At 33.3% G+C, this 27,900-nt stretch overlaps 1 protein-coding gene and 1 long non-coding RNA gene across 5 annotated transcripts in view; one reads left to right on the forward strand and one right to left on the reverse strand.

The window, feature by feature from the left end:
• The window catches only part of PDCD10 (programmed cell death 10), a 45,427-nt gene that overhangs the window by 9,728 nt on the left and 7,799 nt on the right, over window positions 1-27,900 (forward strand). For 3 of the 4 annotated variants that reach the window (XM_079156397.1, XM_079156396.1, XM_079156399.1), the window contains exons 2-7: window positions 9,338-9,550; window positions 17,892-17,945; window positions 20,735-20,852; window positions 21,971-22,097; window positions 27,299-27,377; window positions 27,621-27,703. In XM_079156397.1, coding sequence (XP_079012523.1) covers window positions 9,455-9,550; window positions 17,892-17,945; window positions 20,735-20,852; window positions 21,971-22,097; window positions 27,299-27,377; window positions 27,621-27,703 — 557 coding nt within the window. In that variant the 5' untranslated portion in view covers window positions 9,338-9,454. Of the gene's footprint in view, window positions 1-4,469; window positions 4,565-9,337; window positions 9,551-17,891; window positions 17,946-20,734; window positions 20,853-21,970; window positions 22,098-27,298; window positions 27,378-27,620; window positions 27,704-27,900 lie in introns of those variants that run through there. The other variant, XM_079156398.1, reaches the window with a different exon arrangement.
• On the reverse strand, window positions 25,361-27,290 carry LOC306671129. Its single transcript, XR_013766595.1, has 2 exons — window positions 26,100-27,290; window positions 25,361-26,066 (listed from the first exon to the last, which is right to left on the reverse strand). It is a non-coding gene; the product is annotated as an uncharacterized lncRNA (long non-coding RNA).

Below are 27,900 nucleotides of genomic sequence, written 5' to 3' on the forward strand. Positions count from 1 at the left end.
AAGGTTCTGGCCCTAACCTTTCTAGTAGGGCCTCTCACCTTTGTTCTTCATAGTACTTTGTTCATAATTCTTGTGTAGTGATTGTTCTAGAGCAAACTTCAATTTGTGGAGGAGGGAGAGATGGGTAAGGCTTCTGTGAGAGGGAGGGACTGGTAAAGTATTTTACTGGTAAAGTATTAAGGTATTTTAATACATTTATTGGGTAAATGAGCAGGTTAGTGTATTTTGTGTTTAGGGAGAGAAAAGATTTTACTTGGGGGGAAAAAAAAAACCCTTTAAAAGGTTTAAAATCATGTATCAGTTTTTCTGTGTTCAAAAAATCCTTGATACCAGTGGGTTGGGGAATTTATGGAGAGCTGGTTTCTAGAGAGATTGCACTTCTCATCCTAGATTAGATTGCAAATGTATTTTCTCTACTTAATCATGATAGCTAATATTAAATAATTACTATATGCCATGCACTGTTCTGTCTGTAATAATATATTAACTCTTCACAACAACCTTAAGAGATAGACAATATTATTATTATCATCTCATAGATGAGAAATTTGTACTCACCTCTGTAGTAACAGTGCTCTTAATGTTGCTTGGTATAATTGAAATCCTCCAATTTCTATTTTTCTTTATGTAATATTGTGAATTTTTAAGGTTCTTAGTATCTCATTGCTCTCATGTTGTCCTTCCATAACTAAAATAAAATATCTGAGATAACCAACTTCTGAAAAGAAAAGATTATTTTAGCTCATGGGAGGCTTCAGTCCATGTTCTGTTTGCCCTGTTGCTTTGGGCTTGTGGTGACGTAGCATATCATGGGAGGAGTGCATGGGGGCAAAACTGTTAATCTCACAAGCCAGGCAGAAGAGAGTGGAGAGGGGACTGGAATCCCACATTCCTTTCAAGGGCATGCCCCTGGTGACCTCCCACTATACCCCATCTCTTAAAGATACCACTGTCTCCCAGAGTTGCCAACCTGGGGATCAAGTCTTTGGGGACTTTCAAGATGCAACTGCAATATTTGATTCCTGGTTTCTAAAGGTTTATGCCTAAGTCACAGTACAAAATGTATTCATTTCATTTCTAGGAGTTCTAAAATCTTAACTGTTCAGCATTGCTCAGGAGTCCAAGTATAGTCTCCTGTAAGACTCAAGACACATTCAGCTAGGAGTCCCTGTAAAAATCAAAACAAAAGTTAAATACTTACAAGTTACAGTGTTGGGTAGTACATGAGGTATATATTCCCATTCCAAAAGTGAAGTCTAGGATTATAAAAACCAGTCCAAGACATCTGCGAAATCCAGTAGGATAATCATTAAATCCTTTGACCTTGTTGATTACAGCCTACATGGCCACTCTCTTGGGCTGACTGTGCTGGCTGCTGTAACCTTTCCCTGACAAATGTTGCAACTTGCTGGCACCTCTGCCTTCCTGGATTCTCCATTGTGGCTTCAACTTCAGCCTCAGAGTTCCATTCATTCTCCTATCAGGGAATTCTTGCAGGGACTCAGACCCCACAATCTATCATAATCTGACCTATGGGGATTTCCTGTGAAATCTCCATGCAAACTTTGTTGACTCCATAACTCTTGCATTTTGCATGACTGCAAAATCAGTATCACATGGATGATGCCAAGGTATATTGACCTATACCTGGACCTGCCCGAGGTTCCGCTTGAACTGCAGTTACAGTGGCCTCTGACTGCCTTGCTAGCTGAATATGGGAAATGAATTCCAGGGAAACATGTACGTAGGTGGACCTCTTGGACAGTATATCCCAGGGCTCTATTATCAAAAGAATCTACCCTGGGAAGTGTTTGAAACAAATTTGTATTTCTAAGCCTTTGAGCCTGTGATGAATGGAGTGGTCTTGCAGTTCCTGAGATGTCCTTGAGCCATCTTTCACATTGCCCTGGTACAAAACATTTGACTTTTTATCTTTGTTAGTATCTGCATCTTTACTCGTGCTCTTTTTTTTTGGACCAGACTGGGAAGTTGTTAAACCTTTCTTCTCTGCTACTCATTGTTCCTGGTTCTCATTGGCAAGTTTGGCTAAAAGCAGCCAGTATCATCCATACCACTGCCTGAGTGCTTTGCTGCCTTGAAATTTTCTCTGCCAGATAAATTAGTCCATCACCCTTTATCCCGGCCTTCCCATAAAGTATCAGAGAATGGACAAAATGTGACCAAATCTTTTGGCCGTGGTATAACAAGGGTAACCTTTAGTCCAATTGCCAAGAGTTCTCATTTCCATCTGAAACCTCATCAAACTGGCCTTTACCCTCAGTGTTCCTGTCAGCGTTCTGTTTTGAGCCTCTACATGCATCACCTGTTAAACTCCACCTACAGCATTTTTGGCTTTCTGTAGCCTACTCCTCCAAACTTTTCCAGATCACTGCATGCCAATTCCAAAGGCTCCTCCACATCCTCCAGTATGGCTATAGTTGATAACTTCACTTCTTGGTACCAATTTTCTGAGTTAACTTTCTGTTACTATTGTATGATACTTGAGATAATCAGCTTCTAAAGAGTAAAGATTTGTTTTGGCTTAGTTTTAGAGGTTCTAACCCATAATTGGATTGTGGCTTTGAACCTGTGGTGGGGCAGCACATCTTGGCAGGAGTACATGGTGAATCAAAACTGCTTACGTGATCCAAGAAGCAAAAGGAGAGAGGAAGTGACTGGGGTCCCACAGTTCACTTCAAGGGCATGCCACCAGTAATCTAAGGATCTCCCATTTAGGCTCCCTATCTTTGTTTCATCATCTTCTAATATATCACCCTGGGGATCAAGCTTTTAATTAAAGAGGTTTGGGGAAACATTCAACATTAAAACTATAGCACCTCTGTAGAAAAGTACATTTTAATTTTGAAATGACTGGTTTATAAGTTTATACTCAGATTCAAATCTGTGTAAATATACTGGGATTAACCATGAGTGATAAAGTAAATGGAGTTAAATACTGAGCACTTTTACATTTAGGTATTTTTCCATCATGAGGTATTGTGCTTTAATTAGCTAATGTTATTTATTTACAAAGACATTTGAAGTAAATGATGTTTTATTTAGAACTTTACCTAATAGCTTTATTAAACACTTACTCATATTTACAGAGATACAGAAGGTAATATCTTATTTGTAAAAGAAAAAGAATAGGTAGAGTCTTTGAACCAGTTAGTGGTATCAGATACCTGAAAAATGTGACTTGGCAAAAGAGGGGTGTCTTTTCATGTTTAATAAAGTAGGCTAAACTTTCCAGTGAAGTGAAAATTCACTACTGAATATCATACTTTCTTTGGGTAGTTATTTAAAATAGCCAAATACAAAGATTGGTAACTTAAAATTTAATAAATTTAATAAAATTTAAAAACTTAAAATTTGGTTTAGAAATTGCCTTATCTTGTATTTTAACTACATCTTTTTAAAGTGTATAGCTTAGTGGTCTTCCATCTATTTCAATCAGACAGAGGTAAAGTTACTTGCTCGGAGACAAGGTGTTTTATAAATGATAGGACCAGAATTTGAGCAGTGTTCTCAAACCTTAATTCTTAGGCCTTTTCCCCACATTTTATGTACAAATTTCCATTAGTATTTTGAAAAAGGGTGGAAAAAAATTATTTACGCACAGATACACACACAGTATAGTGCCAGAGTGCTTTATATTAACTGTTAACAAGAGATTACTTATAGATGTCTCCAGATAGCAACATTCTATAACCACTGAACTCACAGTAGTGCATATTTTGGGAGTTTGAGTTCCACATAACCTGTTAAAAGAAGAAAACTTTGAATTACAGAAAATATGATTTGTAGAAAAAAGGAGTTATGTTAGTATATCCTGAAGACTTCAAGATCATTTGAATCTAAGTAGGTAGTCTACTTAGGATCTTCTATTTAAACCCTGTTCCTCTGCTTTCCTAGCTGTCTTCCTCCAAATATTATTTCTTATTTGGAAATGGCTTTAACATTCTGGCATGAGAAAACTTCAGAAGGTATGAAGGTTGTGATGGCAAATGACAGCCTTTACAACTACATAAAATAGCTATACTGTGATTTATACAGTCTCGGAAAAAATCCAGTTTCTCTGGGATCTGGTGGGCATGATTCTTGAGAAAGCCAAGGAAGAGGGAACCAACTCTTGAGAAGGACCTCTTTACTAGAATTCATGAATAGTTTTTATGATGCATGAGTTATTTAATCTTTTTAATTTCTCATGAAACTACTTTTGAACCCTATAGTAGATACCAATAATGAAATAATAGTATTACTGAAGTTTAGAGTACAGGGCTTTCAGGCTGATATATCACCCCCTTTTTTGTTTATGATGGAGAAATGATATCAGTAATTAAATGAAAAGCTCCACAAAGTCAGAACCATGAACCCCCTGTTCAAATGCTTTGTGAAACTTAGTTTTACCTATATCCTTGAGGCTGGCCTTAACAGCCAGCTTTTCTGACTGTCCAGCCACTATTTTTTCTATACCAGTAGCTACCAGCCTGTGTTCTTGAGAATCATCTGGGTTATCTGCTAAAAATAGATTCCTGAACTATTCATTCCTTGGAGATTCTAAGTAGTCTTGGGAATAAGTATTTTTAATGAGTACCAGGGTAATTGTGATGGCTTAAGTCTTTAGACACTTAGGAACTGATACACTTGTACTTTCTCCTAGGGAAAGATTTACAATATGCTAAAAGCTGAATTATGTTTTGGATCTTGCTTATGTATAAAGGAAGATTAACTTCTGTTGGAAATTCCTTTAGTTTGAGAATCTTTAATCCTTTTTACATCAGTTTGTTCCCGGTATCTAAGTGGCACCCAAGTAGTCTTAATGAAAAAAAGACATTATAATATATGACTTTTTGAGTGTGGTTTTATTTTCATGTAAGTTTGAGAATTCTGATTTTATTTGTAATTATCTGGTGGCTATATTATCTTAGCTAAATATAGAAGAAACTTGGGATAACCAGAAAAGAAAGTAAAAAGTGGTAAATATGATTGGGTCTCTCTCAACTTGGTTAGTGTGATTAAATTTTTATGTTTACTTTTAACTTGCAAAACGTGGTATTTTAGAAGTATTAACAGAACAGGTAGAATATATAATTTGTCTCTTGTATCATTCATTTGCCCCTTCATCAAACATTGTCTGCTATGCTTCCTTTAGTGTCTCTGTGGGAAAAAGAAATACACAGGAATCTGAATATAAACATGTACATTCTGCTCAATGCTAGAATGATTCAACTTTTTAAATTAAGTAGGCATGAACATTTTGTTGAAGATTCAACATTAATCAGTCTTTCCCTTTTCTAGGGAGGGAGGTTATAGGAATAACAGTTTAGGACCAGGTGAAAAAGCTGAGTACTGAATTTAACTCAGAAAAAAACAAAATAAGCAGGACCTGCCTACAAATGTTTCACATGCAGAATTTACTTAGGAAGTACTTAAGAACTGCATATACCAGTGTAAAGACTTCTGCTTGTCACTCTTATTTGGGAGTAAATAGCTTTGGCTCTAGAGTTATCTCACACCCCAGATGGAGTAAAGGGACTCTTTCAGGAAATGCTGATTCTGAGCCTAGAGATGCACTAAGTGTAGTTCTGTAAGTAAGCAGACTGGAGTTGGCTAGGCAGGTCAGAAACCTTAAAGACTGAGAGTTTGGTAGTGAAGTGACCAAGAATCTATTTTTTTTTTTTGCCTCCTCATTCCAAACAAGTAGTTATTGTTTTAGCCAGAAAGCTATTTAGAGCTGATTCATCTGTGTTAGACATTAGCCATATTTTAAGGAAATAAGGGGAAGTATAAATGAAAGAATTGTTTGTATTTTATTTGTAACCTTCCTGTAAAGGGTGTTTTCCAAGAAGAAAAGTTGTTAACAAATATGCCTTTGGTCTAGGTTATTGTCATTTACAATTTTATGGCTCTGTTTTTTTTGTTGTTGTTGTTGTTCTGTGGATGCTCATAGTTTAAATACAAAACTTGCTTCAAGCTAAAAATTTCCTCCAAAGCAACACATTTTAAATGGGAAACAAAGTTTTTGCGGTATTGCCACCATACTGATACTAAATTTTTATTACTTATTTTATTATTAACTAGTAATTGTGACCATAGGTTAGTCAGTATATCCTTTTTAGACTTTGTTTCTACTGTAGGTAGGAGGTGGATGAAATCATTTTTTAGGCCCTGCCATATTTGGGATTTAGAATCTGTCATCTTCAGTTCTCTGTAGGTGTACTATCAGTATTCACCCCAGAAACCAGCACCCCTTAAGAGAGCTGAAACTTTGTTAATGTGCTGCTCAACTGGGAAGACCTGGTCACACCCATACTGAAAGGAAGGACCCTTGTCAAAGGGCCAGGATCTTCCTTTTTCTGTAACAGGCTCTGTTGGCTTGGAGTAATTGCAGATGGTCCATTGAACCATTTCAAATGAAGAAACGTGGAAGGAATGATAGAATCATATTTTAATTTGAATTAAAAATTAAAGGATAATTCAGTTTTTTTAAAGCCTTATTGGAATCATTGATTTGTAATCTCATGTAAATACTAACAAAACTGCAAGTGGCTCCAGTTCATGAATGTGTGTTCTGAAAAGTTTGGTTGTGAATTGTTTTTTGGAGTATTTTCCATAGGAACAATATTAAAATATGGTTATGTATGATAGAGGATAGCCATCTGTTGAGCACATAATGTTGCTGAAATATTCTTTTTGGTGACAAATAAGAGCTGATAGTGCTATAAAATTAATTTTAGAAGACTATTAAACACAAAGTTTCTTTGTGTTTATATTCAGTGCCAGCATTTGCAAAAGGTAAAAATTAAATATTTGAGCAGTTTTCTTGTGGTACATAAATAGGTAAAGATGTATTATCAGGAATTCTGTGGTTCTAGCCACGGAACCTGTTCCCTTGACCTCTGTCACCCTGTATATCTGTGATATGTATGTGTTCACAAGAGTAAAACACAAAAAGGCACCTGTCCATTGCACCTGTTCTCCCTGCTAGTAGTTTATCTCCTTTTTACTGAGGTCTTGGAAACTCAGACTCCTCTCTCATCAGCTCAGTCTCTTTGCTCCTAGAGAATTTCCTTCCCATTGTGTAAGTACACTACTCTTTGAAGACTGCCTTAAACCTCATCAAGAAATCAGGGTTGTTGTTTTGTTTTTTTTTTGTTGTTGTTTTTTTTGTGTTTTTTTTTTTTTTGGTTTGTTTTGTTTTTAATTGATTTATTTTTCTGACACTGAGATAGCTCTCCAGGTTCTGTCATTGGTCCTGTTTCACCATTTCTCTTGCTTTTTCATTGATAACATACCATTCCTTCTGCTGCCATCTATACTCCGCATTCCTTCATCCTTTTCATTTTCACTAGCATCACTGCATTTCAGGTTCCCTTCTTTATTCCCAGTTTATTATTAAAAAGTATTCCCAATTTATTTCTAAGTGGAAAAATAGATTACCACATAGTATATTAAATATTTACATAGGAACATTAAGGCCAAAATTGGTATTTACCTACTTTTTCTTGCTTAGTGTCCTGGTCTTATTCATTTCTTACTACGTTGATATACTAGGTCTAAATTTTCCCTACCTTCACCTTCTGTTCCTCCATTGTCCCTTTCATGCTACAAACAAAGCCATCCACTTAAGTCCACTGGTAATGGTTTTCTCTTACCCTGTAGAATAAAATATAAGAATTTTTTTTTTTTTTTGTTGGTGGTGGTGTTTTGGTACTGGGAATTTAACACAGGGGTGCTTCACCATTGAGCCACATCCCCAGCCCTTTTTATGTTTTAGTTTGAGACAGGTCTCCCTAAAGTTGCATAGAGCTTCACTAAGTTGTTGAGGTTGGCTTTGAACTTGCGATCCTTCTGCCTCATCCTGCTGCACTCAGGAGTATGCGCTGCTGCTCCAAGCTTGACTTTTTGTTGTTTTATAAAACTAGGGAACATATTTCATCTGTTAAGTAAATGAGTAACACCTGGGTACTTTGAGTACATGGGAGTGGAGGTTTTTACTTTAAGCTTGATTTGTTAAGGGCTCTGCCTCTGAGCTACATCCCCTGCCTCAGATTTGGTTTTGTTATGTGGAAGTATAGGATGTAGATTCAGAGTACTAGGGTCAGATCTTAGGTCTCTGAGTGATCTTGGAGCAAGTTATTTGTCATCTCTCAGTGTACTTTTGCATCTCTAAAATTAAAATAATAGTTACTGTGAAGTAATTCTGAGGATTAAATGCGTGGTAAAATTGTTTTATAGTGCCAAAATCTTTAGAAATAGTAGAAATTATTCAAAATTAAAGACTTCTTGTTTAATAATGTAGGTATATAACTCTTTCACCGTATGATTGGGATCATTTTTTAGTTTAGCAGAAGAAATAAATAATTGTTTTCTTTTGAGAAATAATACATTTCCCAGGTCTTCGAGGCAGAATTTCTTTTATTGTTGAATTCATGATTTTAATTCCAAACTATGAGCACTTCTGGATTTTCTTCTTTCTCAGTTTCATTTCAGATTTGGGCAGATTCCACGAGTTGTTTTAAGTACCAAAAAGTACCACTGGCAAAACTAAGTAACATTTATTTTTCCAAGTGGATCACATTTGCTAAAAGGCCCAATTTTAAGATTTTTCTTAAGTCTTTGATGCTTACTATGTTTTTGCTGTTATTTTAAGGTGATAAAGTCAATGAACAATTGACAAAAAACTTTAATGATGATATCAAACACCTTAATTCTTCATTCATTTTGATTATTTAGTTGTCTCTCTACACAGGATCACATGTTTTATATTTTGTGGTTTTAATTTTATATTACATATAAATACTGTAAGTGTGCATGTTGTTTTTGATATCGTTTCCCAAACTCTATAGAATGCAGTTAGATATGTCATTTTTTTAAAGGTTCTTCATGGAGCATTCACTGTTTCTGTGAAACCAGTTTTTGAATCACTGTTTTGTGAAAGAGTATCTGGGTAGGGAGGTTAGCTTTAGGAAAAGGTAGTTCTTGAGTCTGCAAAGAAAAAGAGAGATATCTTGCTGACCATGGTGGCTTTCACAAGTAAAAGATCAGCTTTTTATAAGATGGGATATAGGTGCATCCTTGTAATCCCAGCGACTTGGGAGTTTGTGGTAGGAGGATTCTAAGTTTGAAGCCAGCTTCAGCAACTCAATGAGACCTTCTCTCAAAATAAAAAATAAAAAGTTTTGGGATGTGGCAGTTGTTAAGCACCCCTGGGTTCAATCCCCAGTACCTGCCTTCAAAAAAATAGAGGCATTCTATAATTTGGAGAAGAAAATTATTGGTATTTGTCGCTTCCCTTAAGATGAATTTCTGTTTCTCCTTTCTCTTTTATCAGGTGGTGTATGTTTTGTGTGCAACTGTTTTATAACCCACAAAAAGAGAAGAAATACTGCAGTGAATGAAGATTCCTCTGCATTTTAGCATTGCTTTTTCAACTCTAGTTGGCTTTTGAATGAGGATGACAATGGAAGAGATGAAGAATGAAGCTGAGACCACTTCTATGGTTTCTATGCCCCTCTATGCAGTTATGTATCCTGTGTTCAATGAGGTAAGTGGGTAAACTTTCTGGTGACCACTGCAGTTTCTTAATTTCTGCTTTCATTTATTCATGTTTGTTCTTTCACATAATAAATACTGCTGTTGGCAAACTCCATCTATGTGTTAGGAATATGTCAGCCCATAAAATAGTGAAAACAAAGCCACACAGATATGCCACTTCCCTCTGGATCTTGTACTATAGTGGGAGAGCATAAGGAATACAATTATATAAATTGAAAATCATAATAAATGCAATGAAGAAAGAAAAAAATGTATTAAGGGGGAAAAAATGGTATGTGGGACCTATTTTAGGGACCAGAACAGGGCTCCCTGAAAAAGACACATATATGCTGAGGCCTGAAAGAGATAAATAAAAGTTACAGTTGATTATAAGCACATTTTAGGTAGCCAGAATAGTAGGCACAAAGATCCTAGTAAGTTATTGTCATTGATGATAAAGTGCTTTTTAAAAATTGATATTTGGACGATTCCACTACATTTGTATCTGGAAAATATATGGTTTTATTTTTTTATTGGAGGAACTTCCTTAGATGTAATATCAATACATTTTTTTCTTTCAAATTATTTTTAATAGAATAATATACGTAAGAGAATTTTAGAGCTGAAAGTTCCTTAAAGATTATTGAATTAATCCTATTGAATTAATCCTGTTCTGGTAAACTGAAACCTTGAAATATGAAATTATTTTCCTAAAATTACCTACAAGCAAAATCAAATCTAGTTGATCTGACTCCAAACTCAGTGACTCAGGTTTCTTTAAAAACTTTTTTGATATTTTATTAATTGAATTAGCTTTCAAAAACGTTAACCTTTTCGGTAGCTCAGCTAGAAACCCTCACCATTTCCATGACTTTCATCCCTTTTTGTAAAGTTTTAAATCTGTTTTTTCCAACATTACTGGGTTTGAGTGCAGTTGATATATTTTATGATCTTAAGTCTTGGTCACAATAGAGGGTAGTACATAAATACTTTGAATAAGAGTTTAACTACAAAGTCAGATATACATTTTGGAATTTCAGATATTATCAAATAGTATCAGGTTCAGTGACTAAAAAGGAGAATTCAAAATGGGGACTTTGGTAAGTTTTTACCGCCCTTTTACATAAAAAAATTATAGAGGCAAGTGGTCCAACGCTTGTATTTTTATGACTCATTGTGATCAGAAACTCAGATTCTGATCTTTTGCCCCACCATCCACAAGATCTCAGCATGCAGGATAGCTGCCCAGACTTCATCCATCATGTCCAAAGTTGTCTGGAAGGGGCAAAAGCACCAGCATATGAAATTCTGCTTCCAGCCGACTCTACTTCCTTTAAGTAACCCTATGGAAAGTTCTGCTCAAAACTTCCATTTACACCACATTTGCAAGAACTTGGTATCGTGACCAAACCTTGCTTCACAAGAGCCTATCCCTGGTAAAGCACTACCATGATAGCATCAGAGGCACTCTCTCCATATATGGCAGCTATTGCCAACACACCAGGAATCTACTGTTTTGATGTTGTTGTGATACTTTATTCATTCTTTGCAAGTAGTAATTATTAGAAACAAGTGCTTCAGTTCTGTTTGGGAAATACTCCATGCCATCCATTTTTTTTTTTTTTTTTCCAAGTACTCTGCTAGAATCTGGAGGTATGGAAAAGAACACAAGATACCTGTTCTCAAGAATCTATTAGGAGACAGAGATATTTAAGGCAAATAAATTATTTAATTGTCTTTGTATCAGGAATGAAGTGTGGAGATGGTCACTGAAGTTCAAATTCAGTTATAATCTAAGAACCATTTTCACAATTCTTCCCAGAGGTTTGTATGTCATTTTTTCATGTCTTCCTAACTTGGTAAGACTGTTGGGCAGATTTTATTTTAAGTCTTTACTTGAGGAGAGAAAAATTTACATCGTAGAGCTTTAGTTTAATCATCTAGTTAATGAAGAGAAATGAGAAAAGCTTTTTTGTTCTAGCAATGTGGTCCTTTTTCTACATATGGAAAATGGTTCTTTGAATCTTGACTTAAAAAGTCAAGTTATATAGAATGTGGTACTCTGATAAAATGAGCCATTGGGATTAATATTGGTTATGTTTTTCTTATTTATTTGCAAAAGAAATGAACTTTTGAGAGAAGGGACTATGAATGAACTGGTAAAATCTCTTCCATAAGTAAAGGTAGTGATTTTCTCCAGATGAGCTATGTGGCTTACTGGGCTTAGAATTAGAATGCATTGCCAAATCACTCATAGTTGATCCAAGAACAAATTGTTGCAAGTGAAGTTTGAAAATGAAATGGTCAGATGTGGCAGACTGAGAGGTACAACAGTAAATAATCATGGTCTAATTCACAAATTGAATATACTGGTCTAACATAATTGTATCAAGGTTTTTAAAAAAATTATTTCTGTAATACATTCAAAAACATGGGTTAAAACTCTGTGGGGTTTTAGGAATAGTGATGGTACTTTGTAGGTTTTCTTTTAACAGATGAAATCTTGGACTTTTTTAGGAATGCAACAAAATAATTCTTAGGTCTTCAGATATGAAGTGTTTGGTTAAAAAGTATTTTAGCCAATTTTAGCATTATTCTCTGGCATTCCAGTGTGTTACTATCAAAATAAGATACCTAATGAATTAAGCATTAATATTTAACTGTAGTTCAACCATAAATTTTTCTGTAAGTTTACTAATGGGGAAATTATAGTTTAGCATGGCTCTGTTTTTCTGTGCTATGCAGTTTTAAAGATAAAAATGGTTTCAAATTAACCTTCCGGAAAATAGTACCACAGTAGGCATAAATATTTTACTCTGATAAATGGTGCACTAAATCTTATCCACAGTGTATTTGGAATTTAAAAACTTATTTATTCTCACCTTAACATTTTGATACATAACAGCTACAATGGCAGTCAAGAAAATCATCTTTGAAAAGTTTATCCATTGGTATATACTCACATCTGGGGAAATTTTAGTACTGTTGCTCTGCTTACAAGGCAAAGAAAGTTATTGATGGCATTCTGAGAACTTGAATCTTGGAAGTTAATGAAGTTGTTCCAAGACAATAGAGGAGTGCACTTCTTGTTTGGTTAGCTGCTGTCCAGGTGTATTACATGTGTTCTAATTTATGCTATAAATTATCCATATAGCATAATGGAATGATTGGTTTCTAGAAATCTCATGGCAAGTCTTTAGATCAGATTCTCATGTAATTGTTTTATTCCTTACCGTCTTTGTATGTGGAGGAGGAAAGAAATACAGCTCACTTCTTCATTCCAGGAAGAAATAAACTGTCTTCTTTTCCTGTGACCTTTTAGAATTATTCTAAGAAGAAATACAATATCTGAAGCAATACATGTCATTTTGAAAAATTATGACTAAATAGGAGTTTTAGATTGCCAAAGTTTTAATGTTTATTGATAAAACACAAAAGTGTACTTGTGAAAGAAATTATATCATTCTATTCAAAAAGCCTCTGAGTCAGCTGTTTCTGCCAACTTGTGGCAGATGTGTAACTCTTAATTTTTTCTGGTAAGCAGTTGAAAGCTGGGAATACTTCTGCAACTTGACCTACCTGCCTTTCATTTTTTCTCCCTTTTTTGAGACGGGGGCATAACTCAAACTTTGAGTGTGGTAAACATAATTTCTCCAAAGTGAAAGTTTGGATTTTACCTCTAAATTTGCTCAGAGTTACACTTTTTTTTTTTTTTTTTTTTTTTTTTTTTAATGCTGCTCTGCCACATTCTGGGTTATGTGTATAATCTTAATCTCAACGTCTTTAGCTGTAAAAATTGGGGTAAATAGTACTACACTTTGTTGTCATAACTCTTGAAATAAATTGCTGATGTTTTATAAAGTGCTTAGAATACTACCAGGCATACAGTAAATATTAGGATTCTTTCACATCTGTTTTCTGAAAATACTGTGTTCATGCACTAATTTTGTATACTTGCCAGTTAAAGTTTTAGTGGAATTATTTTTATACTAATTTGATGGCTCTACTTATCTTTTTTACTAGATAGTTTGGCAACCCCAGGAACTGATTATTCTAGAAACATATGTAGAATTTACTATGTGTAAAACATAGCTAATTACATAAATTTGTGGCAGCTCTAAAGCTGAAGGTGACCACTTGATTGTTTGTTCTTCTGGCATCCCTGTTTTTTGACCTGTCTTACTTCATTCTAATTTGAATCGTAAGAAGTATACCTGGAGTTTTTAATCTTGTGACTTGGCCCAGTTTAATTTCTTTTAAGAATAGGATCAATAATTTTGGGGGTGGGCATGTAGGGAGAAGGGTGTCAACATGGGAAAATCAAATCTTGCCTGATTTTGAGGAAGCAAGTAGATTTGTAGGCAATTCAGAACCAATTAACCTAATTATTTTGACCTTTAAAAAAATAGCTTGAATAAGATTTTATGCAAGGCTTTCAAATACTTGAGCAAAAAGGGCTAATTGGATTTTTTTTTTTTTTTTAATTATGAGTTTAGGAAACTAGCTTGATTCTGGAAAAGTGTAGAAGTGAATTGATATTTCTAGAAGGAGCAGTGTAATAAATGAGCTTTCTGTAGAATTGAAACTACATGTAAGCATTTAAAATATTTTTGTAAATGAACCAAAGAGTATAGATTTGACAGGTTTGTAGTTGATACTAAGTGCTCTCAAAAGCTGTCAGAAATAAGCTGTAGAAGGTTGGGTAGGCAGGGCTGGGGACATAGCTCAGTTGGTAGAGTGTTTGCCTCACGTGTACAAGGCCAGGGGTTCGATCCCCAGCATCGCAAAAAAAAAAGAAAAGAAAGAAAGTTGAATAGGCAGAATGTAGGGTTGAGGTAAGGCCTAATGTTGAGCTCCCAGACTTGTCCATTTCTTTCAAATGTTCTTCAGCAGTCACTTTTTCTTTTTTAGGTATGCACCCTATTTTCTAATTCTGATTTAATTTTCCCTCAGTTATATGGAAGTTCTCTATGATTGAGGCCCAAGAAGGTGCTTTTCCCTATTCTGGTATCTATCATTAATGCAAGATGCATCATAATATTCCTCCTCCATTGGACCTCAAATATGTGCTATCAGTTAACATTAACCAAGTAGTTTAGCATTCTTCAGATAGACTACGATTCTGTCAATTAGGGTTCTACAGAAGATTCTGTAGCCAAAGATGATTATTCCAACATCTCACAAAATGTTGGACTCAGTGGAAATATTGGAAAAAGAATGGAAATTTTTTGTTGTTCTAAACTTAAATAAAATCATCACATCTTCATATGTTATCTGAAGAAACCCTCAAGTGGGAGATCTTCTAAGGAAGATCACTTTAAGAGACCAGGCCACTTTTTAAAAAAATCAGTTCAGATGCCATCTTATAATGACTTGACTTTCAACTTCAGCTGATCATCCCACAGCTTTTCATGTAACTACTTACCTAAATTGATCTCTGGAGGTAAAGGACTGTAGCATATTTCTTTTAACTTCTTACATAGGATAGAAACTCAAGTGTGTGTTGGCTCTTATAGAACAAAGAGTTACAGACAGTTGATAATAGGATAAACTCCATTGTGGAAAGCATGAGTATGAGGAGTCAGGTAGCAGTAGTGGCTTGTGTGCAGATTTTGTAGCTATACAGATCTTATATGAATATCATCTCTATATTTACTAGATGTTTAACATTGTAAAAATTAATACAAACGGAATTTTTCTCTCTATAAAATGAATAAATATACTGATGTCTATAACTTGATTTATTGTGGAAATTAAAGATACTCTATAGGAAGGTACTCTAGAAAAATCCTAGATAGATGCTTAATAAATGGTGACTCTTGTTAGAATAGTATTAGAACTTGCTACTGTCAAGAGAGGCACTGGTAAGATGAAATGAAAATAATTTTGTTAAACCATATATCACAAGTGAGAAGGCTACAAGAAAAGCACTTTTTTTTTTTTTTTTTTTTTTGCAGTGCTGGGGATTTGAACCCAGGACGTTGTGCTTGCCAGGCAAGCACTCAACCAGCTGAGCTATATCCCCAGGTCAAGAAAAGCACTTTTAATAGGGGAGTTAACATATCTTGGTATCTAAGTAGTAAAGGATGAAATTATAGCTTTTAAGAACAATTTAGATAAATTTATGGATTAGAATTACTTCAGTTCAGATGTTAGGTGTCCAATGCCCTTGGACATGTGCAATCAAAAAGCTTGTTGAGTTTATTGCAAAGCCTGTAGGTGTACAGTATACTCCAAAATGAGTTCTGGTTAGGTGCTTCACAACTCACAGACTATTGATTTAGTAAAATATGTCTGACTTACCTATGACTTCCTCTCTTTTTAATAAGATATGCGTGTAAACTAGAAATCTAGAGATGTTGATGTCTGTCTTTTACTAGTTCTTCAGCTTTTCTGGGCCTTTTACTTCCTTGATCCTTTCTTATACCAGTCAGGGCAATAGAGAATGAGTTAATGTTGCTGATACTTGAAGGCACATGTCTGTTTCAGACCTTTGACTTGCTGAAAGAGGTCACTGTGGTGTAAACCCAAATAAGGAAATGGGTTCCTAATCAGGAGGGAAACATTCATCCTGTCTGCCTGCCCCTACCTCCCTTGCACAACAACTTACAGTCTGTTCAGCTATATTATTATTTTAATTATTTAAGTAATAGTCATTACCTGAGTTATGTGAAAGTAGAAAGCCTTTTTCATTTTTGGAAATATTCCTTACTAATTATATAAACTACTTTTATAGTAAATTCTTTTCTATATTTGCTTACTAGGTCCTTGCTCTCTTCCCTTTTACCTCCTATGGCAATATTATATTTTACAAGCTTTGTAACTTTTACAATATTAGATTTTTACTAAGCTAAATGACTATTTTTTTGAGAGATAAATTATTTTGGTAGATTTTGCTGCTTTTGCTTAGCACTTAAGGTAAATAATTTATAGGAATATTGGATTCATAGCATTTTGTTTTATTTAAAAATAAATTGATATAAAGTACTTCATCCCCTAGATGTGTATCTAGATAGACTTATTTGTTTATTCTGATATATCATTTATAAAAGAAAACTTATACTTTCATTGACCCATGGTATTGGAAGAATTATTTATTGCATAATATGACATATATTCATGAAGATTTGGTAGAAATATTCACTTGCATAAAAATCTATAAAGGTTAAATTGTTTTCCGACATTTAATATTGTCCCAAATAAAAAATATATGCAGTTTGGTTATATTAATTAGCCCAATCCCTAGGGACTAACAACTTCTGAATTTAACTGCAGTTAGTTATTTGAAGTTTGGTAATTAACTCTTCAACAAAGGGAGTTATTTTTATGAAATTCTGTGCCTTCTTTGGTTTACTGGATAATGAAATAATATATTATACTATCATTTAGTAATTAAGTTATTTAATACATGAAGGATATGAGAACATTTATCTTTCATATTTAATAAAACCTTCACACATTTGACCTAAAATTAATGCTGTTTGAATTGAACTTTTTAAAATTAGTTCATTATAGATATATATAATAATGGAGTTCATTTTGACATAATTATACAAACCTAGGATATAATTTGCTCCAATTCAGTCCCCCTTACTTCCCCTTTCCCTTCCCATCTCCCTCCCCCTGTTCCCTTTCCTCTATCCTATTGATCTTCTGTTTATAGTTTTTAAATTAGTGCATTATGGAAGTATAAAAAGGTGAAATTCACCGTGGTATATTCACATATGTACCTAGGAAAATTCGATCACTATTTTAGATGATCATTTCTTAATACTGGTATAATAGAAGATAGATATCTGAAATCCATACCATCCAGTCTTCAGTTTGAGTATCAAACATATCTTCCTCAGCACTACCTGCTAATTGATAAAATAAGAATGTCAATTTAATCTCTGATTGAGAGGTTGAAAAATAATTAAAAAGGAACAAGGTGGTAAATAGAATGTTTTCTGTTTATTGGTCATTTTATATTCATCACACACATAAACACACTTGGAATATATTTGCCTAGCAAGAGCTTTGTCAACATAGCATTAAGAGTTCAACCTTAAGCCTTCATGATTTCAGTAATTCAAGTAAATGTTTATTTTTTTTCTATAGGACTGAATGTTATTGTTACTTTGCATTTTGTGCTTAAAGTAGAATGCATGTTATTTTTAAAAAAAGAAATAGCTAAAAACAATTTTTCATTGAAAATTTTAGATACCCTATTTGAAGAATTAAAATGATTTATAATCATTAGGTACATGCATGAACAATGCATGTAGTGATATGATTACAAGAGAATGGACTATCAAATGTGCCTTTCCCAAGGAACTGATATTACTAATGATTTAAAATCTTTATTGCAGCTAGAAAGAGTAAATTTGTCTGCAGCTCAGACACTGAGAGCCGCTTTCATTAAGGTAAGATACAAATAATTTGTGATTAAAACATGTTACATATACGTAAATCTAAATACTATCTGATAGTTGTCAGTTTATTTGCTTTTAGTGAAAAACTTTTTAGGTATCTTGTGCCTATTTCAGTATATTCTGTAAATCTTCAAACACTTCCACAAGGTAGATTAGAGCAGATGGTGCTTTCTAGCATCATTTCTTCATCACTTTGTGCTTTTGAAATGAATTCCTCAGAGTGTTTTCTCTTTCACTTTAGAATATATGTTCAAATTATTGTTTGACTTGTTAAAAACTTATTTGTAAAATTATAACTTGAGTAGGTATCCTTCATATTATTTAATTATCAAATGTAAAAAAATCCCTCCATGTATGACAGATGAAAGATACTTTATTACCTTTTAAGATAAATATTTTACTTTATCATCTGATACTCTTATCCCCTCTCAGCTTTTTATAGGTTGTCCTGTCTCCCCGGTTTAGAATCACTGAGCCGTAAGAGTGTGCATTTTTACCTTTCAGTATATTTGTCTCACATACTGGATTCTTCACAAAGATATGATACCCTTGGAGTTCAGAACGATTGAATTCTGAGAGAAAACTTGCAAGTGTAGATAGATCATCTCTGATTTAAGAGTAGATCTACTTGTTTGTCAATCAGAAACATTGGGTAAATTTAAGTTTTTAAACTGAGAAGCAATTTGCTTAACCAGGACTTTAACCAGAAGACACTGTAACTATTATTCTCAAACTATGTGCCCAGACATCCTGGGAACCACAGCAAATTCAGAGGGGTGCCATGAAATATTTTTAAATTTTGAAAGCAAAATGTGATACTCGCCATCTGTTTGATACTGCCTGAACTACTATCTTGAAGTAGTTTGCAGTGTCAGCATATATTATATTGCATAATATATGTTGCATTCCTTTAAATGGAAACATATCTTTGTGAATCTGGACCCTGCTCTGATAAAAAGTAAGTACCATAAAAATAATCTGTGTGCAAGAGGAAGTGGAGGTTGCAAGTCCAGTCTGAGTCTAGTTTTTGAGAAATTGCTCAATAGGTGCAACATCTAATAAGTATTCAGGGCTAGGAATGAAATAAATACTTTTCATTGTTTATCAGTTATTAAATGCTTAGGACATAGTATTTATTAAGTTATTTGAACCTGACTATATAATAAACAACATAATCAGATACATCTTTTGACATTAATGGCATTATAAACTCAGAAAGTTAAAGACCTCTGTAAGATTTGTAATGCTCCAGTTTGGGCATTGAGTAGGAGCAGGCAGACCAATTTAGTCTTAAAAACTTTGTGTTCAGACATATAGCATTTAATTCTTTCACATCTTAATGTAATTGTTTTTCTGCTGACATTTCCTGACGCACATTGAGAATGTTCCCCTGACCCACCCCACAAGGTAATTATTATGTAGGTAGATTTAATACTGTGTGGAGAAGGAAGGTAAACCACTGCTATCAAATATTGCATTAAGTGTAATTTTTTCACACTTCACCAAATTAATTCTGTAATAGCATATCTTAAGCCATGTATGGACAACTTTTCTTTTAAAGGCAATTTTTTTTAAAAGTTTCTGTCTTAAATATATCCTTGGAAGAAAAATCAAAATAGGCTATAAAAGAAATGGAATTCATTTAGACACACTTTATTGTTATTAATCTATCACAATGATTTCTCTGAATAGCATTTGACAGCAGTTAAAATGATACTAGGATTGAGATAAATGTGTATATTTTCTTTTCCCATTTCATTCCACAACCTTTCAGTTTTTGATATTTGAGATCTAATAAGAAACAAGATGTTATAATGGAAAGAGCAATAGGAACAGAAGAAAGCTATAACTGCAGTGATATCAGTGAAATTGAAGAGGCAGAGGTAAAGTGTACTTGACACATAAGGAAGCAAAAAAATTGCCATCTGATTAGAATTATAAATTGTATTCTATTTGCTGTTTAATATTAGGGTTAAAAAAAGAAAATAATTAACATTAAGGATTTAAATTGGCAGGCATCCTAAAGTAAACAAACTTTGAGCATGATTTTTAAAAAATTTTAAAATAACAATTGTGCCAGAATTACTAGGAAAAACTAAAATTTGAAAATTAGCCTTGGTGAACTTAGAACTCTGTGTTCAATCTTGATATGGCTAAAAGCTTTTAGTGTGTTGAAGTAACAGAACTAGTGTAAATTCACTAGCAAAATAAGCTCAGAAGTTAGGAGGATTAAAGATGTTCTGAAAGCTAGTGAATACTTATGCTACAGAAATTAAATAGGATATTAAAATTATTATATGGGAAATTATATAGCTTCCCAAAAAACCTATAAAAGAAATCCTATTTTTTGTTTTATTTTTGGTTTTCCTGGCATTTTGTTTATTTAAATGCAAAGGATTTGCCCAGTACTGGTGAAGTGAGTTACTGTTTGATCCTCAAGTTGCAATGTTAGTTAAACTGAAAATCCTTAGTGTATTTTAAAAGAGTAATTTTATGGATTACCAAAATATGTATAATTGTTGTTTCTTTGTTACTAGTTTGATTGTAAGAGAATGTAATGGAGAATTAAATACTAAGTAGTTTATGTTCAAGTGGAAAAGGAAACTTTGGATATAGTGAAAAGTTACTAATGCTCAAGCTCTAACAAAGCATATCTGCTTACAAAGACTTCTGGCCTTATAAGTAATCTGTCTGTGACATGCCCAACAAATTCTCAGCAATGAACTTTAAAAGCCTGTTTCCAAACCTCTGTTTGAAAATCAGCATTTTTTTTCTTAAAGGCTGAAAAAGAAAATCCAGGTCTCACACAAGACATCATTATGAAAATTTTAGAGAAAAAAAGTGTAGAAGTTAACTTCACGGAGTCCCTTCTTCGAATGGCAGCTGATGATGTAGAAGGTATCAGAAAGAAGAGCTTTGTTCAATTTTATAGTTGTTGAATAGTACTTCTCCAGACCATTGTCACTTGACAAAAGGGTCTTCCTTCCCTTGACTTCCTTCCTCTTCTTATTGTAATGATAGTAGAAGCAATCTATAAAATAAAAATGTAGCTCTCCTTGGTTTTAAGTTTATAAGACTTAATGGTGTGAAGTGTTTGCTGATACTGCATGCTTTAATTTTTTCCCCATTATTAAAATATTTGGCAAGTTCCAATTTCACTAAAAGCTCTATGGAATGATTACTTTATCTTGTATTTAATTTGAAACCGATGAGCATTTTGATTATGAATTTAAGCTTTAGGACAGCATTTCTTTTTTCGAATGAATATTTGGGGCTATGTTTCTTTTTGGTGTTGTTTTTGCTTTTAAAAAATAATTAGAAATGGGTTTTATTTAATATTAGTTGCTGTTTTCTCAGTAATTTACAAAACATAAAGTTATAATTTCCCCTGTTCATTACAAGAGAACAAAAAGTAGGTATTTTAACTGATCTGTGACTTATAGTAAAACATTTATCATTATTTAAACTTGAGCATTTGCAGCCTGTTAGGCCATGTTATATTGAATTAGTAGAGTTGCATTGCTTCCAGTTCTACAGTGAATCTGTTGATAGACTAATTTTCCTTCCACCAAAGTGTGAGCCTCTTTTTCAAAATTGCTGTTCTGAGACCCCAACCCTTCCTTGTCTTGGCTTTGTGGTAGTGTTTGTGTTTTTCAGTGAGATTTCAAGAATATGTTGAAAATTTTAGTAGGTTGTTTGGGCTTTTGATATAATGAACCTTAGATATTTTTAGTATGGGGGTTTTAAATTATTAAACTCACCTTTCCCATTTATTTGTTTTTTAACATTTTATGGTGTTTCTATCTTTCATACTCTTAATTTTTTTATGTAGAAGAGACCCTAGTGTTATTTCTGGACTAAATTGAACTCTAATGAATTCTTTGCAACCTTGTCTTTTCCAACTATCTGAGCTTTTCCTTCCCCTGCTCCCTTTGACGATCATTGAGAATTCTTTGACCTGAATTTGTCAGGGAATTAGTTGCATGATGTCTTTTATTGTGTGCTTCTTCTATCAGAGTATATGATTGAACGACCAGAGCCAGAATTCCAGGACCTAAATGAAAAGGCACGAGCACTTAAACAGATTCTCAGTAAGATCCCTGATGAGATCAATGACAGAGTGAGATTTCTGCAGACAATCAAGTAAGTGATTTTTTTTTTTTGTATTGGTTCTTCTCTTAATAGCACTTCAAAGGAACTGTTCATTCTAGATGTTTTTATTTTAACATGGTATTAAGTTGAAATATTAATTTGAAAATTTGAAATGCATTTTTGTTAATTTTAAAACTATGATTTAAGAGTTTAATATTTTCAGAAGGTTTTAATTTAAAAACAAATGATTGAAATGTACATAACAATGTAATTTGAACTGTATAAATAATGGAAAAGTATAAATGTCAGATTAAAATAGAGAAATTAATTGAAAGAAAGATAACAAGATACTTACTTTGTTAATGACTTTTATTGTTTTATGGCATGTCATAAACATGAATAGCATTTTCTCTTTGTGACCAAAGTGAACCTCCAAATTCTTGCTGTTAGTATACAAGTTAAATAAAATAGAATCTGCCAGGGGACTGCAGTATAACAGTAAAAAGAGTGATTATAGCACAAAAGTTCTCAGACCTGGGCACTTTCTTAGACCTGGAAAAATATGGGGAGAAACTCAACAATAATATATTGTATTTGATAGTATATTTTACTTAATAATTGTGTATTTATTGATAAGCCATGCTACATATCTGTAAGGGTTTGACATTTAAAATAATATTTCCAACAGATTTTGTTTCAAATCATTGAAATAGGGCCTACAGAATCAATGCCATCTTAATAATAATAGTAAATAACTTGAAATCATTTTGTTCTAAGCATTGTTATAAACACTTTACCTATGTTAACTTATTACAGTTCTGTAAAAGAGGAGGAAGTTGAGGCATGGGAAATTAGGTGTTATTCCCAAGATCACAGAACAGTCTGAACCCAAGCAGTCTGATACAAGGGACTTCTCTCCTGCTTTCTAATCATGAGATTTCTAATGTTGATCTAATCTGGCAGTTTTCAAAAGTTTTCATTGAAAGAAGTGTGATAAAGAATGTCTTATGTAGAATGTCAGTATGAAAGAGAGACAGCAGTATTATGATTGAATCTGGGGTAGAAATAATAGGCCCAGAGCCATTATCCTATTTTCTTTGACACCAGCTTCTCCCCTGGGAATCTCTGGGGCAGCTCAGCAAAATCCTTGATTCTAGGAAGATACAGTTTGAAAATCGCATTTTAGTGGTAGTTACATTTTAGTCATAAGGAAGTTGAATTCAAGAACTAAAGAGGCTTGTCCATAGTCAAGACTTTGTCTCATTTATTATCAATAGATGCTTTATTAGGACTTTGTCTCATTTATCAGTTCTGTTTTCTGAAGTGAAGATAGCATAACTGAATTAAGAGTAATGGCAGTGGAAATTTATTTCTTAACTGTTTTAGGAGGGACAGTTTCCCCTGGTATGTTTTTGGATATGTGTGTTATTTCTAAGACTTAAATTCATCCATGTATGAATACCATAGATGGCTAAGATCTAATTATTTGTATCAGTGTGGTATATTCTGGTACATTTTGATACATGTCATTTCTACTGTTAATTGTTGTACTAATAGTTGATAAAATTGCACGAAAATTGAAAGGTTACATCATTCAAGCACAACACATTGTGCGATTACTATTTTTTCTTAGTAACATTTTTCATCAAGCATGTGTCAGAGACCTGTTACACCATGTATTATAGGTGATGCCATAGGTTGTATTCAAATAGTAAAATGATTCCTGACAACTAGTAAGTGTGCTGACTTTTTTTAACATTAGCAGACTTAGGTTTGTGTCTCCATTCCAACACCTACGCTGTGTGCTTAGTTATAATATAAGTTGCTTAGCTTTTGTCATTTTTATTTCCACCTCTTAAAATGAGGGTGATAGTTGTGAGAATTAAAAGAAATCAAGTACGTAAAACCTTATACAGAACCTAGCACATACTCACAGTATGTGCTAGCATTGTGAAATAAAAGAATAGTTTTATTTTACCCCAGTTCTGTATCTGAAGTTCAGATACAGTGCTTACCTAGCATGTGGATCAAACTGGGTTTAATATCCAGCACCACATATAAAACAAATAAATAAAAATTCCCACATCTCAATAGAGGTGAGAAAAAATGATCTAGCAAACAAATATTTTAATACTTCTTTTAATTAATCAATGCCTCTATTTAACTACATTTGAACTTATGCAGATATTGTATAGAATTAATTTGTAGATTTGTTTTTTGGTACCAGGGATTGAATCCAGGAGCACTTAACTACTGAGCCACATCTCCAGTCTGTTATTTTTTTATTTTTTGTTTTTATTGAAACAGGGTCTTTTTAAGTTGCTGAGGCTGGCTTTGAACTTGCGATCCTCCTGCCTCAGCCGCCTGAGCCACTGGGATTACAGGCATGTGCCACCACACCTGGCTTCCTTGCATTTTTTTATAAAATATGTTACATTTCATCTGATGCTTACTGTTTTTCATTAAGTGTGTATGTTTCCCAAAAGTTTCCTTACTTCTAGATAGCTGCAAATTGATAAATTTCTTCTCATTCCACTTAGTATAAGTCCCTCATCACAGAATTTATATGCTCCAAACTACATTGTTATAGGATAGTTTTATTTTACTCTAGTTCTGTATCTAGTTACTGTCTCAAGTATTTTTCGTGCTGGTGTTTTCTCATACAGGAAACAAACTCTCAGGTAATTACTAATGTTATTAGTACAAACCTTGGTGGGTGCCAAAAATGAAAATTATTTTGTGTGCATATGGAAATGTTATTTGACATAAATTATTTCAGATTGTTTTTAGAACACATTTTTTAACATTTGGTAAGCCATTAGCAGTGTCTTGCTTAATATACAAGTTGAAGACCAGGCTTAGAGATACAGACTTAGTCATTAGAATTTTTTCCTTTTTTTTTAATACCAGGGATTGAACCCATGTGCTCTTAACCATTGAGCCATATCCCCAGCCCTTTTTTACATTTTATTTTGAGACAGGGTCTTGCTAAATTGCTTAGGGCCTTGCTAATTTGCTGAAGCTGGCTTTGAACAGAGTCCCATTGCCTCAGCCTCCCAAGATACTAGAATTATAGGTGTGCGCCACCATGCCAGTGGAGTCCTTTATAAAATTCTATGCCAATAAGGCATCAAATCTTATTATAAATCCTTTATAAAAGTTCTATGCCAATAAGGCATCAAATCATCCTTCTTTCCTCAAACAGTGATTTTCAAATGTGGCTCACTAGCATAGTCACCTGGCACTTTTTTTTTTATGTTTTATGGTTTTTTTTGGTAAGTGACTTTTCCTTCCCATTTCAAAAGTAGAGACAGATTCCGTTTTTTATTGATTGATTGATTGATTGTTCATATTTTCAATTCTTAAAAGCAGATGTGAGCAAATCTCTTCTCCCCCTGCCTTTTTTTTACCCTTTCCTCACACATGTTAGCAGCCTATTTTAGAGCTACTGTTTTGACCTGTATAATTCAGCCATTACCATGTACAGAGAAGAATATGTTCATCTTATTAATCAACCCTGGAAGCACATTTTTATAATCCATTTTTTGCAGACCATTAAAATATACTACAAAATGAGATTATATGTAAGTGGTTTTGTGATCACTATATATTTTATTCCTAGATAGCTGCATTGTGAGTTTGAGGAACCTTGCTCTCTGAGTAGATTTAACATTTTTATTTCTTGATACTATAGTTTTTCTCAGAAAATAGAATGATTGTATGGTACTGTTTTATTAAATAGTGTTGAATTTTTGTCTATCACAGCAATATAGAAAGATCAAATTTGGTTGAAAATGAAAAGAGCTGTTATATAACTTAAAAATGATGTTGCTAGAGACAAAAAAAAAAAAAAAAAGTGGATAGGTGGCATTTCTATGTAATAATCATTATCCTAGTTGAATATGTAACATTTTAATGTTTTTGCCTAATACCAAAGTTTGACATACAGGAGGTGAATAAGTATTTATTGAAAAATGTAACTATTTATGATGGCTTAAAATACTTTTTAAATATAAAATACTTTTTAAATATAAATTTTAAATATAAAATTACATATATGCCTATAATTATTTGAATTTTCCACATGCTTATTTACTGAAAAATATGCTGGCAAACATGCACATGAACACAGAATCCTGAACACTGTATTTCCCCCCCCAAAGAGTGAATCTGAACATTTTTTTAGGTATGAAATAACTGAAAACTGACATGTGGATTAAAAAATCAGTAATAAATGGTTTTTTACATTTATCTTAATTTGTATCTTCAAGCTCATGTTGCATTTGAATAGCAGTCTTTTAACAGCTAAGAGAATGGATTACAGAAGACTATCCTTAGAGAATGTGAGGCTTTTTGAGAATACAGTTACATAAAGTTCAGATTGACAGAAAAAAAATTGCTATGAAGTTAGAATGTGGAAATTGAAAAGGGCATAGATATAAAAAATAAGAATAGTTCAGAAAAAAATGGTACATGGATAGGAAGGATAGTCAATTCAAATGAGAATTATTGATCTCTTTTCTCTCAGAAAGGGTAGGAATGTGTTGATGCATATATAGTCAAAGGATGATTGTTGAAAAGTTAAGGTAGAATATTTAGATCTTGTCTGTCCCATTACTTTAAATATATTTTCCAAAAGAAATAGCAAGGTTTGAAAGAGATATTTAATTGGAAGGTGGAAGTTAAAATGTCTAAGAAAAAAAGGAGTGGTAATATTTACTCACTTCTCAGGAGGAAGTATTTTGACTTCAAAACTGATCAGTATATAAGGTGAAATGTCAGTTAATGCAGAAATGAATTACATGAAATGTAAAATTTCATAAAATCATTTATGAAATAACCAAAGTGAAGAGTATGGTAGCCTCAATTTATTATATATTAGTGAATTCATTAATTCAATACATTGATTGGCCTTTGGAAAGTATATCAAAAATTGATTAGGGCATAGGAATAAGAATCTTTGAAATTTGATAAGCCATAATGAAATGCTCTTGGTTTAGGAAAATTGCTAATAGTTGAGTGCATTTGGTTGGCCATACAGAATCCTGACAATTAGGATCTTAGAAAAATTTTTGAAACTAAACTCCCACCAGCTAGTAAACTAACCAGCTGGTCAAACATTGGCCCTTGTAAAGTGTATACTTCACACATAATAATTCCAAGTGTACTGTGAATTAGTAGTTATAGGTGCATTGCACATTTTTCTTTCAAATATAGCTGATTTTGAGTATTCTTTTTTCCTTTCTTAAAAGGGATATAGCTAGTGCAATAAAAGAACTTCTTGATACAGTGAATAATGTCTTCAAGAAATATCAATACCAGAACCGCAGGGTAAGTACAAACCTTGCTTCTTGCCACCCGAAGTATTTTTTACACTTGGTAATTTTATTTAATTAGAGGATTGGATTATTGAAAAAATTGAGGACAAACCATTGTTTGTCCTCAATTTAAATATGCTGTTACATGTGTTTAAATAGATATTGCTAAAAATGATGCTCTGAAATATGTATTCCATATTTTGTGTAAATGCCAGTCTTTGACTTTATTATTTTTTCTTGCTGTTCATAAATGTAGGCACTTGAACACCAAAAGAAAGAATTTGTAAAGTACTCCAAAAGTTTCAGTGATACCCTGAAAACATATTTTAAAGATGGCAAGTAAGTGATGTTGTTTTGCCTTTCTTTTAAAATTGAGTAGATTATGTGGCTTATATGATATTAAAACCATATAAATTAAGCCCTTTTATTGTATTGGTAATGCTCAAAGCAATTAGCGACAAAGGCAGAGATTGTTGGAAAGTGAATAGCAGCTACCCCAGCTGTTACTCTAGTCCAGAGCAAGTCTAACGACTTTC

This window comes from Sciurus vulgaris, assembly GCF_902686455.1.
Source record: "Sciurus vulgaris genome assembly, chromosome: 10".
NCBI classification, from domain to species: Eukaryota; Metazoa; Chordata; class Mammalia; order Rodentia; family Sciuridae; genus Sciurus; species Sciurus vulgaris.